At 36.5% G+C, this 15,480-nt stretch overlaps 1 protein-coding gene across 2 annotated transcripts in view; it reads right to left on the bottom strand.

Moving 5' to 3' along the window:
* SNTG1 (syntrophin, gamma 1) overlaps positions 1 to 15,480 on the bottom strand; it is a 228,932-nt gene that overhangs the window by 153,485 nt on the left and 59,967 nt on the right. Inside the window, exon 2 of one of the 2 annotated variants that reach the window (XM_014937004.1) lies at positions 4,855 to 4,909. In XM_014937004.1, coding sequence (XP_014792490.1) covers positions 4,855 to 4,881 — 27 coding nt within the window. In that variant the 5' untranslated portion in view covers positions 4,882 to 4,909. Of the gene's footprint in view, positions 1 to 4,854; positions 4,910 to 15,480 lie in introns of those variants that run through there. The other variant, XM_014937005.1, reaches the window with a different exon arrangement.

The following is a 15,480-nucleotide window of genomic DNA, read 5'->3' as shown; positions in this document are numbered from 1 at the left end:
AAATTATGAATTGAAGCTGGATTTAAGAAAAAAACCACAAACTGAAGGTAGTAGAAATGCCAGCACTGCTATTTGATAGTATTTATAAACAAAGGAATTTATCAGCTTAGGCTGAAAAGTGTAAATAAGAAAATGGCATAAAGGTGACTAGAAACAGTCCAAAATAGTACACAACAAGATTTATGAAAGAAAGTCATGAGGAAGTCAAAATACTGCTTAAAAATTAAAACACATTCAGTGGCAGGCAAATAAAAAACCCCAACAGGATGGGTGTTGAAACAGAGGTCACCAGACCTGTGAACAATAGAATGTATCAAACTATAAATTTTGTGAATTCTACAAGAATATTCCTAAGATTCAGAAAAGCAGAGGACAAACAGTTTACCGATTTGAAATAATCCTTCAAAGAAACAATGATCAGTACTGTAAAAACAGATGAAAATATTGTAAGTGTGAAAATAAATGGGATATTTACCCCTTCAAATAAGTTTGAAGTTATATTAGGAAAAAACACGCAAGCTAATAGAAGCAAAGGATGAGATTCCAAAAGTTAGAAAGTTAGAGGTTAGAAAGCCACTCATGCAGCTTGTTCATAAAGTACATGGAAAATATCAACTTAAAAAAAAAGTATCTAAGGGGAAAATGTTCTAATGTATTATAATCATCCCAAGTCTTCAATTTTATCAGAAGGGTACTTTCAATGCAGAGGACAGTATTATGTCAGAGACTGAGGTTATCTTCCAGAGATAGTTTTCAGAATATAGAATAAGGTCAAGTGAGTACAGGAGAGTGTTTAAAGAACCCGATGACTCTATGATTTATGTTCTTGTAAAGTTCAGAAAGCTCAGGATAAAGGCTAAAAGAGGAGCTGGATAGTCTTATGGTTTGGAAATTTTTGAATAAGTACATGGATACATTTGCTGACCAGTAAGGGAAAAGAGCATGGAATCTAGAATAACAAAATATGAAACAACAGAAAATTTCCCACAACTAGTAAGTGAAGAAGCCACAAAAAAAAAAAATTAACTATAACTTTCTCATCATCAGATACCAGGTAGTTTCCCTTAGAAAAAATGTGTGTACGAAAGACCTCATCTTTTTGTAGTGCATTTTGAATTGTCTAGCACAGAATGTGTTTTCTTGCAGAATAAAACTACTTTAAGATGCCTTGAAAGGCAGCATGGCCTACAGATAAGATGCTTAGGGGAGAAAATAATGACTAGGATCATTAGCTGTCAGTTTTGAGATTGATGCCAAACTGAACATGTCCACATATAAGTGTTTATGCTCTCATTATAATCAAAGCTTATTATAGGCAATAAAGCATAGAGAGCAACTCTGTTGGTTGGCAGGTTTTGGGAGAATCACATTGCTCGCTGGGCTCCACTGACCATACAAAGCACATGTGCAGGAACCTACAAGTAGACAAGACCATTTCGGTGTCCAAATCTCAAACTAAACACCACTAGCAGACACTAGAAAAAATAAGGGGAAGCATCAGTAATATAGAAGAACTAAGGTTCCCTCAGAGACATCCAATGCATTACAGCAGCAGTTATTTAGAATGAAAAGAATAGCATAAGGGAAAAAAATAATTGTATGTGACATGGACACTATGAAAAACATGCTTTAGCCTCAGTGTATCTATGTGGCATATTTTGGCTTTATTCAAACTGAAACTCAGCTCAAACCATTTACTGACATTAGCAAGGATGGGGATGGAAGTACCAATGAGAGTCTGAGCCCCACTCATCATTTTGGGAGAGCGATCTCAGTCCTTCTGTAGTGGTGGTGGTTACAGCATTGGAGTATGGGGAAAGAAAGGCAATAAGATATTCAGAATAAAGGAAACAATAAGGGGAAGAAGAGGAAGATCAAATAGCCAAGATGCATCATGACAGCTTTTATTGTCATTATCAAAAACTACTCAGTAACTATTTTGGTGTAGAAGATCAGAGACTATTTTTCAGAGTATGATTGAGAATTTCAATTCTAAAGAGAGGAAATAAGGCTGAAAGTTGTAAATGTACCGACTAGATAATCGATTAAACAAAAAGTACGTGGAGCAAAGTCTACAGCTACTTTATGTTTCATGTCAATAGTTGAAATAAATAAAATAGCACCAAAACATCTGTGGCTTCAAGTAACTAAACTGTTGCTGAAGATGTGACAATGGAATAGAACCACATGTTAATTAAGGAGGTAGTGGCACAGCAGTACTTTCTTTAGTTGCTAGCATCACTTTCATAAGAAGCTCAAGTACTAGATGAGGTTTTGGTGACAAGTCTGGCAAATTTTAAGGTATTAGGAAAACTGTATTAAAAGCAGTAGCTGAAAGGTACAATTGGGAATTGAAATACATGACAGAATGGATGATTACAACTTATACTGAACTTCAGTGAACAATCATATTAAGTAATTACTTAATATTTGGATGTGCAATTCAAAGGACAGTGTCCACACCAGTGGAGAAACAAAAATGAAACCCAGGGGTTCATATGCCCAGTTGCCACCAATTTGGAAGACTGGGATCCAGGTACAGCTGCTGGAGGCATCCACACTGGACACACATATACATACATTCTCACAAGTGGACCTCCATCCCACTCAGCCAGAAGATGGAGCCAGATGAGGCTGCTGGTACTGTCTGGGTTCATGCGAGCACCGTGTGTGTCAGTATGTGATCTGCATGTCTGGTCATGTACATAAGTATATGCACATATATGGGTACATGTAATGTATATGTGTGCTCTGTGTGCAGCTGCCTCCCCCCTCTTGGGCTTTCAGATCCAGCTTAATATATTTTCCCCACAAACAAAAACCAAAGTGGATGATGCCTTACAATGATAATGCTGAGGTTTTAGTTAAAAATTACACTATGTGTAAGCAAAAGGCTGCTGCTGATTTATTTAGACACTAGCATTTAATGAAAGTAGGTTGAAAGTCTATATTTTATTAACTTTGATTAGCTTGGGAGGAAAGATGTAGATCACAGTTTTCAGAATTTCTCAGAAGTGACACCACTGAGTAGCACAAAGCTCATTTTACACAAAGCAGACAAACTGGGCTTGAATCCATGTCATTTAACTTTATTAATCTAAAAGTTAAAGGAGCTTCTTTAGGGTCTCCAGATTATGGAGCTTTTATAGGATGAATGGAGTCACTCTCTCCTTACCTTGTCTATCATGGAAGCTCCAACAAAGCAGCTGATTTTTAAAGAACTAAATTTGAAATCGATGCCCCCATTAGAAGCTAGATATAGAATGAAAGAGATCTGTCAAAGTATTTGTGCTGTAAAGGCAAAGATAAGACTCATATGTCAGGTCATGTTTCTTTGGCTGTTCTTGCTGTTACTGCTTCTGGGCACAGAGTGAATTAATTGCCACTTAATAATCTGTATTAGGGTACAGGTCAAAAATTAACATAAAAATCCTATGAAAATAATATGTATCTGCCTCTTTCCCTCAATAAGTGTATTGAAAAAGAAATTAAAAAAAAAAAAAACAAAACAAAAAACAAAAAACAAAAGAAAATGCTCTTAATAACATGCTTTAACTTTTGGTCAGCCCTGAACTGGTCAGGCAGTTGGACTAGATGATCACTGTAGATCTTTTCCACCTCAAACAGTTTATTTTAAAACCAAACCTCAAAACTAACAAGAATGCTTTTTTCCAGGCAAATGATCTGAGATATACTGTGCTATAGAATTTAGACTGTGCACAGATACCTTCTGAGGTATTAAAGCCTGATACATAGCATCCTGGACAACTATCACAGTATTCTTTCCCAAAGGCAAGTTTCACTTTAACCCTACTGTTGACCCTACTACTCCCTTCAGAATGTTGTCATGATTTAACATTCTTTAGCCTACTTATCTTCTCTTCCCCCTTAATTTATACCAATTGATTCTCAGGTCAAAATTGGTTTTAGCTGCAGTTACCTCTTGGTTCTAGTGCTGTTCCCACCCCTCCACTTCTCTTTTTTCATGGGATCGTGGTCACACTTAAAGATATGGCCAGCTTTCTTGTTCCCAGTCATAACATCCTAAACATTTATTTGCAATTTTCAGCGCACAGGTAATTGTCATGAGTTTTTAATCACAATAACACATTGACATCATTATGTAATTTGGTGTAAATGATTCTCAACATGCCTCAACTGCTTAAGTTGTGAAAACACATTAAAACAATTTGTTCATAGACAATCGAGTAAATAAATGTCCATTTTAATGTCTACAAATACATCTCATTATATGAGGCCCTTCTATAAGGGAAAGTTAGTATGAACACAGAAAGTAAAACACTTCATTGTCCCTCCACTAGAGATGAAAGAAGTATTTTGCATTGACATTATGAAACTATACCTATTTTAAGCAAAAATAACTCTTACCTCATCAAATCAAAATGGAATTGCTTTCCATTTTGGTCATTCTCATGGCTGACCCTCTCTCCCCACCCTTCTACATTTCTCCCTTGATTTTACTGAACAGTGCTAGGCAGAATTCTGGCTCCATTGATGTTTTTCTTCATGTACAGGCTTTCAGATATAAACACTTCACTAAGAGCAAAGCTCACACAAAACATAGCTACCTGCACCTACATTGTGCCTAAAGAGGTAAATTGGAACAGACAGAGGTGAGGGCTACTGATGAATACACCTGGGCAAATTCTTTCATCTTCTACTACAAAGTCTGTCTGCCACCATAAAGCGATCAGCTGAATAACTTATATTTGATCATATAATTCCTCTCATTCCAGAAAAAAGAGGTAAAAAAGGGATTTTGCATATAAAAGGATTAAAAGTTCATTGATTTTGATTCTACTTTTGTTTGAAAAGAAAAATATCTGATCCTACCTCTTCACAGGTGGTCCTGAAATCCATGTGCTATGACACAGCAAGTGATATTTGTCTAAAATGGAGAGAAAGATTTCATTAGAATGAAAAAGATATTGCAAAACATAAAAGTTATCTGTCTGAGCTGAGCAATTGCACTCCTCTTTGTTAGGTCCAGTTACAGTCATTGCTTAAAAAGAGAAATGATCAAAGTTGCAACAGGATTAGAAGTGCAAGGTGTTAGAAGTTGTTCCTGTTTCTTATAAAGTACACAACCCAGTTTCACCGAACATAATCAAAGGAATACTTATGTTCCCAGAACCTCCTGCCTTCTACATGGCATTCAACCTTACTTTTCTTATTGCAAGTGTAAATTTATTTTTTTTTTGAGGGGTGGGGTATTTATTTGTTCGTTGTTTTTTTCCAAAAGAGTATACTGGAAAGTAACAGAAATGGAGACAATTAAGTTTTGTTCTTCAGAATACCCTCTCTCTCCTAAAAGACTGTTGTTTTTTTTCTTTTCTCCCCTAATTAAAAACCATTATGCATCAATACCTTTTGTCTCACTTTTTATTAACATACATAATCTCAGTGTCATTTAACAGTGGGCCTACTTTGCAGAAATATTTATGAGTTGAAAAAACAAATGTTAGAAAAGTCAGGAATATGTGCGCGTGCTGGCAAAATGTCACACCAAATCCTGTGATTATTACTTTGCCTGGCCTTTACCTAAAGTGTATTCACCCCAATGCACACTTATGCATTCATTTATTTATGAGATAAAGCCACTGGAACAGGCTGTTACGAGAGGGTAATAACAGTGTCCTGCTGCTGGTTCTGCAATGGAAATACTCATGCAACAGCCAATAACATTTCCAGGAAACACTTCCTGGGCAAAACAATAATTTCATTCAATGGCTAGATAAACGACATCTGTAACAAAATCCTCTCCATCAAACATTTTATTGTTATTCTGTATTAACTATGTTTTTACAATTATTTGTATAAATACAGTACTCAAAGCTCCAACACAAAATTTGCCCTATTAGCCTAAGTTTCAAATAAAAGTAAAAAAGGATACCTCACTACAAATATAAGCCCTAATATTAATAATAAAACCTCTTAACCAAATCTCTTAATTTCTTTTGCTGCCCTGGATGCAGTTTTATTAACCCAAGCACACGTACACATACAAGGTCAATGTTCTGTATTTACTGAGCTCTGCCTGGTTCAAATCCTGTGTTCTAGACTAATGTCTAGCAGAGCTAGCTCTAAGCTGGCTAGGTTACAATGCAGGACTTCAAAAGGGACCCACCATCATTCCTTCCTTATCAGCTTTACAACTGCACCAGGATCCAATAAAGATCTCTATCTGTAATTCTGCTCTTGAAGTGCTAATAAAATACAAGGTCACTATTACAATCTTGAAGAGTTTTCTCTCCACTGGGACAGACACCGTACAATGAAGTAAGTTTCCTTGTAATTTTTATGAACCCTCTTTTCTGGTGCTGAGTAAGCTGCAGTGAGAAAGAGGCTTTACTCACCTTAGCAAAGTATTTTGAGGACTTTTTAGCCCTCTGGAACTAGAAACACATGTATCTTTAAAATATGAAGTGAAGTACTGCATAATGTTATCCTTTCTTGGGCCCTGATTGTGTCAGGTCAGTAACTCCTACTGCAGTCAAAAGTGAATTCACTTGTCTTTTATTCTGCCTTATTAATAAAAGTTCTGCAAAGTTTGGGTTTGGGTAACTCTGGTTTCATAGTCAATGACAATTCCTCTTTGGTTCTTTTATAGCTACTCTTTGATCTAAATCCTACTTAATTCAGGCCATTTCCACAATTCAGTATTACTCCATTTTCTTCCTTTTGTTGTTTTTATGTATTATGCATTTATTTATATATTTCAGAAATATTTTTATTACTCCATAGAAGAAAAGTCAAGAACCAGGCTTCCCAGCATCGTAGCTTATTGTATATACAGCTCATGACCTAAAAAGGCTCCTAATTTTGCTCAGATAATAATTTTGCAATCTTAGAAGCATGAAGCTTCACATGAATACCAACTTCTTTGGTGGAAAACCCTTTAAATCCCTTCCTAAAATGTTTTTTCTTAAAACCCATTTAAAAAAAAAACAACCTAACATTTGAAACATCACTGCCATTAACTCCTGCAAGCTTAATATACTGGGTGATATTTCTGAAAGACAGGAGCCCTAGTTCTCTTTACTACGTTTGAGTGCTTTCATGGCAAACAGAGCCCTCAACCTTCAAAAAAACAGTCCTGAGGCTGTAATAATTGTCTCCCATTACCTGTTGGTAATTGGTGAATCTACCTGCCGATCACCATGGTGATACCTCCTTTTTACCCCTGCATGCTAAATTACAAATAGGTAAAATAAAATACACAACCAATACTCTCCTGCGATCCATTTGCTACTGAACTAGGAAGTGGGTGAAGAACACAGAAATGGGTGTTGGCCTCTTCTCCCAAGGGAATAATGACAGGACCAGAGGAAATGGTCTGAAGTTGGGGCAGGGGAGGTTTAGATTAGATATTAGGAAGAACTACTTTACTGAGAGAGTGGTCAGGCACTGGAACAGCCTGCCCAGGGAGGTGGTTGAACCACCATCCCTGAAGATATTTAAGAAACGTGTAGATATGCACTTCAGGGCATGTTCAAGTGGCCAAGATTGTGGGGTTTTTTGTGTGTGTATGGTTGGACTCAGTGATCTCAGAGATCCTTTCCAACCACAACAATTCTGTAAAATAACTTCTCTGTTCCCACACACAGAATTTCCTCTGGGAAAGGTGGTTCAGGCATTTTTTCATGATCTTTGACAAGAGCTTTTGCTATTAAAATATTGTCTAAAACATAAACCCGGAACTACATAATTCTCAACACAAAATCATGCTTATTGCAATGGATGTACCTGTTTTTCAGGAATTCAACAACTCTTTGCAATATAGGTGCCATTGCTTCTGTATCACTCTATTTCCTACTGATTCTCATTCACAGCTGCACACAGAATATAAGCCCATTTTCAATGTTCTTTTTCTGACTATCAGCAATTCCATAACACTTGATATTTTAGAAACAGCACATAGAAGGTTTGATTACAAAGTGCATTACCTCATAAATCAGCTCAGAAACATCAGTGTTTCCCGCGTTTACACCCCAAATAAACACTCTAGATGATTAAATTACAGGAATACATATCATGTATCATGCAGAAATGTTATTATCTTATGCTGGTAATATGCCCCAATGATTAGTACTTGTCTCCTCTTGTAATACATGAAAAAATAAAAAGACAGCAAATATAAAACCTAGTAATTTTAAAAATAAAACATTTGTAAAACAATAAGCTGTGACACCATGGCTGAAAGGTGTCCCCTGTTCAGCCTCTGGCTAACCTCTGCAATCCCCTTACCTTCAAATCACAGCCACTTTCACCTGAGCATCTTTCCAGCTCTCCTAGGAGCTTCATTCAGTCTCACCTAGACAGCCCACTGGTTACCAACCCACAGCCCCCTTCAGCCTCAATATCTGATTTTTCTCTGTTCCTCCCCATCCTCAGGTTGCTTTGGGAAAAAAAAACAAAAACAAACTGTGCTCCAGAAGGTGAGAAAAGAGCTGTCTGTGGCTTTGAAGGATGAGGTGCAGAGGGAACAGCAACAGTGTCAGGCTAGAGTAGGGTGTGCGAGCACACGAGGGGGCATGAGCAGCATGTGTTATTGGAAGTAGAAGAACGGCCGCAACACCAGTGAGGCCTTCTCTGGAAGGGATGGGACATACTGCAATCAAAGATATGTAAACAAGCAAACTTTAAAAAATTTGAATCTTTCAACTTGCTTTTCAAGCCGCACTTCCTCCAAAACTGAGTTACCAAACTTATTTAGCTCATCTCTGCTGATAGATGTAAAGGAAGAAACACATGACAGACAGGTTGAGAACAGAATTTGACACCCCCTTGACAGAAAAAGCAGTTATTCAATACTGAAGAAACATTTACCGAGCAGTATTATTACGGCATTTGTGTCCTAAAGGGAAATCAATGGCTAAAACATACCGGTAGAGTTGAAGGCCATGGCAGCCCTCAGAGACAAAGCTTCATTTAGGATAATGCACTGAGAACTTCAGCTATGCTCTGATCTTCTTACAATAAATCAGGTCATATTCCAGTGCTATAATAGATGTAATCTCACAAAGTACTTCCATGATTATGTACTCTGGTATACTTAATAAAATAAGATAGTGAACAAAAAGAAAATTTCACATGTACACACCAGTAATAAAAAGACACTTCTGAAAGTGCTGGGAAAACCACGAGCCAAATAAAATACTAGCAGGAAACACTTCATTCGCAAGGTTACTGGTGCAAAGAATACAATATTGTATAAAGAAATAACAAGTTCATGGAGAAATGATGTATTATCAAACACAATTTAATTTAGCATATGATATCACTGCAGCTTGTATACTTCTTACTTGATGGAAATAGCTCTCAAGAAATTTTTATTATCTGAGAACTGTCTGAATTGCTAACTGGGAAACGGCCTACAACCAGGTTTCAAAGGCACAAATATCAGATCTGCAACTTACTGTGACAGTAGTTAGAATCATAGAATAGTCTGGATTGGAAAGGACCTTTGAAGGTCATCTAGTCAAAACCCCCTGCAATGAGCAGGGACATCTTCAACTAGATCAGGTTGCTCAGAGTCCCATCCAACCTGACCTTGAATGTTTCCAGGGATGGGGCATCTACCACCTCTCTGGGCAACCTGTGCCAGTGTTTCGTCACCCTCATGGTAAAAAATGTCTTCCTTATATCTAGTCTAAATATAAATAGTTTAAAGCCATTACCCCTTGTCCTACCGCAACAGGCCCTGCCAAAAAGTTTATCCCCATCTTTCCTGTAGGTGCCCTTTAAGTACTGCAAGGCTGCAATAAGGTCTCCCCAGAGCCTTCTCTTCTCTAGGCTGAACAATCCCAATCCTCTCAGCCTGTCCTCGTATGAGAAGTTCCATCACTCCGATAATTTTTGTGGCCCTACTTCATTACAAAACTGCACATTTGCCTTTTAAAGTCCTTCTCCTACCTCCATTCTTACCAACGCCCTTTGTGCTCTACATTTTGGAGATGTCTGAAGGAAATAATATCTGCCATTTTTGTATGTGTTAGGAAATTAAACATACATATTTCTAACTTTGTAAGGGCTTTTTTTTAAGCAATAGTTAAAAAAAACCAATCAAACCCATCTCTATTGTAACGGACAGAATGCTTAGAAACTATCCTTGCATGTAGCATAACTGGTCCTTTGTGCTTTAAAGGAAAGAAAAATATTTTGGAGAAAAAAGAGGTATTACTTTAAACGCAAAATTCATGAAGGCATCTTCATTCCATTCAGCTTGCTACAAGGTGTTTAATACTGGAATAGTGGTCACAGGCATGCAGACAGCACAGTAAATCAAAGGAGCAGTTTCGTAACCACAGATTAATAAAATCCTATTCAGTTACTATTTTCCAGCATGCTTGAATTATATTTCATTTGAACACTGAGTTACTTATGTTCAGTTAACATAATGATTTTTAATAATTTATATTTATATAATAGTAACATATTGGACTCATCTGGTTGAAAAATTTCTCAATGAGTTCCCTCATAGAGTTCAATACATGAAGGGGGATCTATATATCCCTTGCACAGAATTACAGCTTTAATAAATTAATTTAAGTTGAAGGATGCTCATAAGGCTGGAGCCCCCTAAACTGCATGTACTTCAATGTACCCCGTAGTTCCAGGACTGAGATGAACTTTGAACTTGGCAAAGCTGTGCACTTCTTTGACAGTGAGGAAAATAATCACCTGAAAAAGCTTTTTAAAAAAATGTCCTCCTCTAAGCAAAGCTCATGCTTCAAAAGAATTGAAGTTGGCAATTAGTAGCTAACAAGGTTTTTAATGTTCAATTCATTTTACCTTGGTTAAAACAAGAATTATATTTACCTGCTAGTCACAATTTATTATTTTAGTTGCAAGCATTCTTAATCAGCAACCCCAATTAAGGATTCACTATATAAACATAAATATTTTCAAGCATAGGTGAGCCACAAGGCAGTATTAACTGAATGAACATATCTTGAGCTCCTGTTTGCTTATCCAGCACTGTTTGTGCTAGCAATTATCTAGTGTCCCCCAGAACAAACATCCAGAAAATGACTGACTAAGCAACCCAGTCTGTTCTGGCTTGGCAAAAGCAAACCGATGGAAAAGGCATAACAAAAAACCAGTGCAAACACAATCTTTTAGAGGGAAAAAGCAGTAATACAGGTGAATCATCTGAAAACAGTGAGGTTAAATGCCAACGGGTTGCCACTGCGTGTCTTTATGTGAAATGCTCTATCACAAACTGGATCAGGAAAGTTTGACTTTGGGTCAAAGCTATCTTATATCTGATCTCTCACTTTTGAGATGTTATCTTTTGGTGATTCACTAGATGTGTCTGCATATAATTACATACTTAATTTCAAAGAGAGCTAATGCAGATGTCACATCCTAAGCAGGGACTAAATATCTCCTTATGCTTAACTGCTCCGGAGGCTGCATGAACTGTGTCATAGTTTTACCTAAATAACAATGCCTGGTATCAAAGACAAGCAGAAGTTCTTCTCTGACTGTCTGGCACTGCTGTCTGTTTTTCCTATTATCTCCCAATACAGAATTTCCTTATAGAAGAGATACCAGCATTCCTCTGCCAAGGCAATTGTTTCCCAGTCAAATATGAATCTCATGCTTCTGGCATTACTTCTAATGCTAATAGTTTAGACTGAGCCTTTCCACATCATATTGCATCTTTTCACTTGAAAAAAAAAAAAAAAAAAAAAGCATTGTACCAATCTTCTACAGGAGGTAAGGAAATAAATTAATGGTTGTAAACACTCAGGGCACTTTAATTTGCAAGGTTGTTGGGAATCACTTGCATACTAAAGTAAGCTAAAGTTAGGAACGCTTCCACTTCTTCAAATAATGAGTATGCTTTTTCAAATTAACAAGCAGGTAAGATACTACTTAATGACAAGGCCATAGTTCAATGTAAATTTTGTCTTACTCTCAATTTAGGAAATTTATTCAACATATATATCACACATATAACATATCCAGAGAAACTGGACTTCAGAATCATGTGGCAATAACTAAATTTTGTGATTTAAATAACCACAAAAGTTTGTAAAATTTTCCTATGTAAGCAAAACAAATTGCATTGATGCAAACTAAGATAAACTGATTCACAAATATGGAAGTGCAAAAAATCAGTATCAGACCACAAAATGATATAAGCACAGCAAATATTTTTGACTTTTATATATCCACAGACTAAGGAAATGTATGCAGCCTGTATAATGAGGGAGTGGTAAAACACACCTCATGAAATTGTTTGGGCTAAACATATTTCTTTAGGAACTGGATTCTGTTTTCACAAAACTCAGTCACATAATCCCCGCTAATCCTATTTGAGAATCAGACTCAAAAACCATGAATGCAATAGCAGCACATAATTTATATTTCCACACTGATAACAGGACTATCCCTCCATTTCTATAGGCAAGTGTAGCACTATTGACTTAAAAAAATTCTCTAAAATTAACTGCTGTTGATTGTTGATGTCTACCATGTTCTTAAGGCAGTGTTTTGGGTGTGTGTATTACAGGATATTTGTATAAAAGCATTTACAAGTTTAGTAAAAAATATGGAAAAAACCTAATGAAATACATTGACTTCTAAGAATTCTTAGTGTTATCCTTTCAGAAATTCTTTAAATGTTTGTATCAACTTGGCATTAAAGGATATTTTTACATGCTAATGATTATATGAGTGTGGACAATGTAATCCATTAATGATTTTCCATTTAATTCCCCTACATGGAACAGTATTATAATGTCATTTAAAAGACAAGTGTTGTAATTCCTAAGTACAGCAACATGACATGTTATTTTTAAAAAAAAAAAAAAGATAATTTTATTCTGGTATGCTCTGACTTCCAGTAAATGGAAATAGTGTAATGCCACATATTTATTTGAGATTTTCAGATCCTGTATAAATAACTGATAAATTTATTTATATCAGTACACAAGCACATGTGTGTGAGAGGTAACACTGAACCAGTGCAAGCTGGCAGAAGAAACCATGTAAACTTATTTTCCTTTAAAACAGCACTCTCTGCTGAGACACTGAGATTAAATGCCTACGCTCTGGTATGTGAATCACCTAAGTAAAACAGCAGAGAAAAAGACAAATAATTGGAGAGTATAGGAGCAAGACCCCAGATTTCTTATTTATAGTGGACTAAGGCATCTCTGCGTTGTTCTGCAGCTTAGACAAACTGTTGTTTACTGTGTCAGGTCACCGATACTTGAATGTCACTGATTATCTTTGTGGCTTTTTTTTCCTCCTTTTCTAATGTACGAACTTACAGATTTTCCACAAACAACCAAGTTAATTATAAAAAAAAAATAAAAATTACAATGAATAATTTGAAAATCTGATTGATAAATTGATGAGATTAAGTGACCTTTTGACAGCTACAAACTGAAGTCTGAACTGCAATTTAGCTTCTACTATCAGGTCCTCAAATCAACAGCGACCTTCCTGTTTAAGAAAAATTCCTATGACAACAATGAGTTCCAGTGGTCACCATTAAAAACCGTGCATTTATTTGTCATATCTGGGCCAGCATAGATATGACTTAAAGAGCACCGAAGGCTTGTTGCAGTTGCTTCTACAGCATTGCCTTATCTGAAAAATAACTTAGAAAGGCTACCACTGAACATTAATTTTCCCCAGGTTAAGAAAAAAAAGTAACCTATTTCAAATGGTTCCCAGTGAAGGAAAGTGGAATAACATTGTGCATGACCTAGGAAATTCTAGCCATCAGAAAAATCATGGTAATGGTTTGCTCAATCTTCACCACATTTCTTGTTTTTCACAGCAGATACTTCTATACAGAAGAATTCAGTACTTATGGAAAACAAACACCAATAACTTGCCTCAAATTAATCAACATAATTAGATCTTCCACTTGAGCTTTTATATGATTGCAGCAAAAGCCTCTTTAACTCATCTGGAATCCAGAAAGCAGGAATTTGTAGCAGTACTGTTGTAATATCATCAAGTCAAGTTTATTTATTGTCAAACTATTCCTGCAGTAGTACATTGTCAAAATGTATAAAGAGAGAACTTGAGATATGCAAAATATGCCACATAGGAAAACACAGCACTTAAGGTACTGTAAAATTAAAATAAACAAAGTTAAGTAGCCAGTGAGAAACACTTAAAGCTAATCAGAAAACATCCCTCTCAGAGCAGCAACCCTCACAGAAAATCTTTCTGTGAGGGGCTGGATTGGACTGAGATGGTGAAACAGTCATCCCAGCTTTCCATACAGCCCTCTCCTACAGGTTATTAGTCCTGCCAAAGGGCCATAGCAGTAAGTTGCAAAGAAACACCAGGTACAGCGTACTTCACTTTTAAAAACTGAGGTTGATTCAGAGAAACACTCAGTAAAACTTGCTGGTCCAGAACACTGAGCTGCCACAACACCTCTGCAGGGCAGATGTGGGTGGACAGCTACAGGTGCCATCCTTATTTAATCACACACCTCGTGAGAATTACTCGGTTTTGGTTATCTCATTTTCTACCTAATGGACTACTGCTCAGTTTACATTTTACTTAATGTTTTCTTGAGCTCATTGAGAGCCAGGATGCCAAAAACTGAAAGCTGTAAGAAATTTTTTTGTCTGTAAAGTCTTGGATACACTCATGATACAATCTATAAAATGAGTGGGACTAATATCAGTAACTCCTTCTATGATTGCCTTTTGCACTCTACTAAATGTGTATGAGAGAAGATGATGAAAGTTCGAACTGCACAATCAAGCCAACTGGAAGATGCTGAAGTCATGTTGAAAAAGTGTTACCAGAAATAAAATGAGAAGAATGTGGAAGGGAATCTGTGAGAGTATGAGAAGATATCTCATTATGGATTACTTTTTACGTGAACTTTTTTTAAAGTGGGTTCCAGTGGAAAATTTAGATGGTGATTGTGTAACTGAAACTGAGTCATAGGGTATACACAAAAATATGATGGCTTAAGTTTGCATAACTATGCTTAATTCAAGTATTTTCTAACTTTTGACTTACCTGAAAGCTTTAAACAAAGTCTTGAAATCAAATGGGACTCAAGTTTAAAATATTCCATTGAGGTCTCCAAAACTCCCAGGTATAGTAGGTGTACATCTATATTGGTACACTAAACAGTACTAAAGGACTTCTGCACTTCAGACACAGTCACTGAAGCAAAGCAGGAGTTTTGCTCTTCCTTTTTACTTTCCAAGACTCTCAGTCAAGAGAATAGGGGAGAGGACAGAGTTCAGGTCACAATTCTTATACTCACTTTAAAATCTATTTCAGGGAATAGAAAGGTTATAGTTTAAAGACTCCATCCCCTCACCCTGTGGGGATATGGAACTAGAGGGAGGTATAGGGTTCTTTTTCATCATGCTTCTTCCCCCGAGGTAATGGAAACATGAAAGAAAATTCTCCAAACTATCCACAAAGTGTGCACATGTTAATAAATGTAGCACAGTG

The sequence above is a fragment of the Calidris pugnax genome, unplaced genomic scaffold (assembly GCF_001431845.1).
Source record: "Calidris pugnax isolate Ruff unplaced genomic scaffold, ASM143184v1 scaffold51, whole genome shotgun sequence".
Lineage (NCBI taxonomy): Eukaryota > Metazoa > Chordata > Aves > Charadriiformes > Scolopacidae > Calidris > Calidris pugnax.
This window is presented reverse-complemented; position numbering and strand designations above follow the sequence as displayed.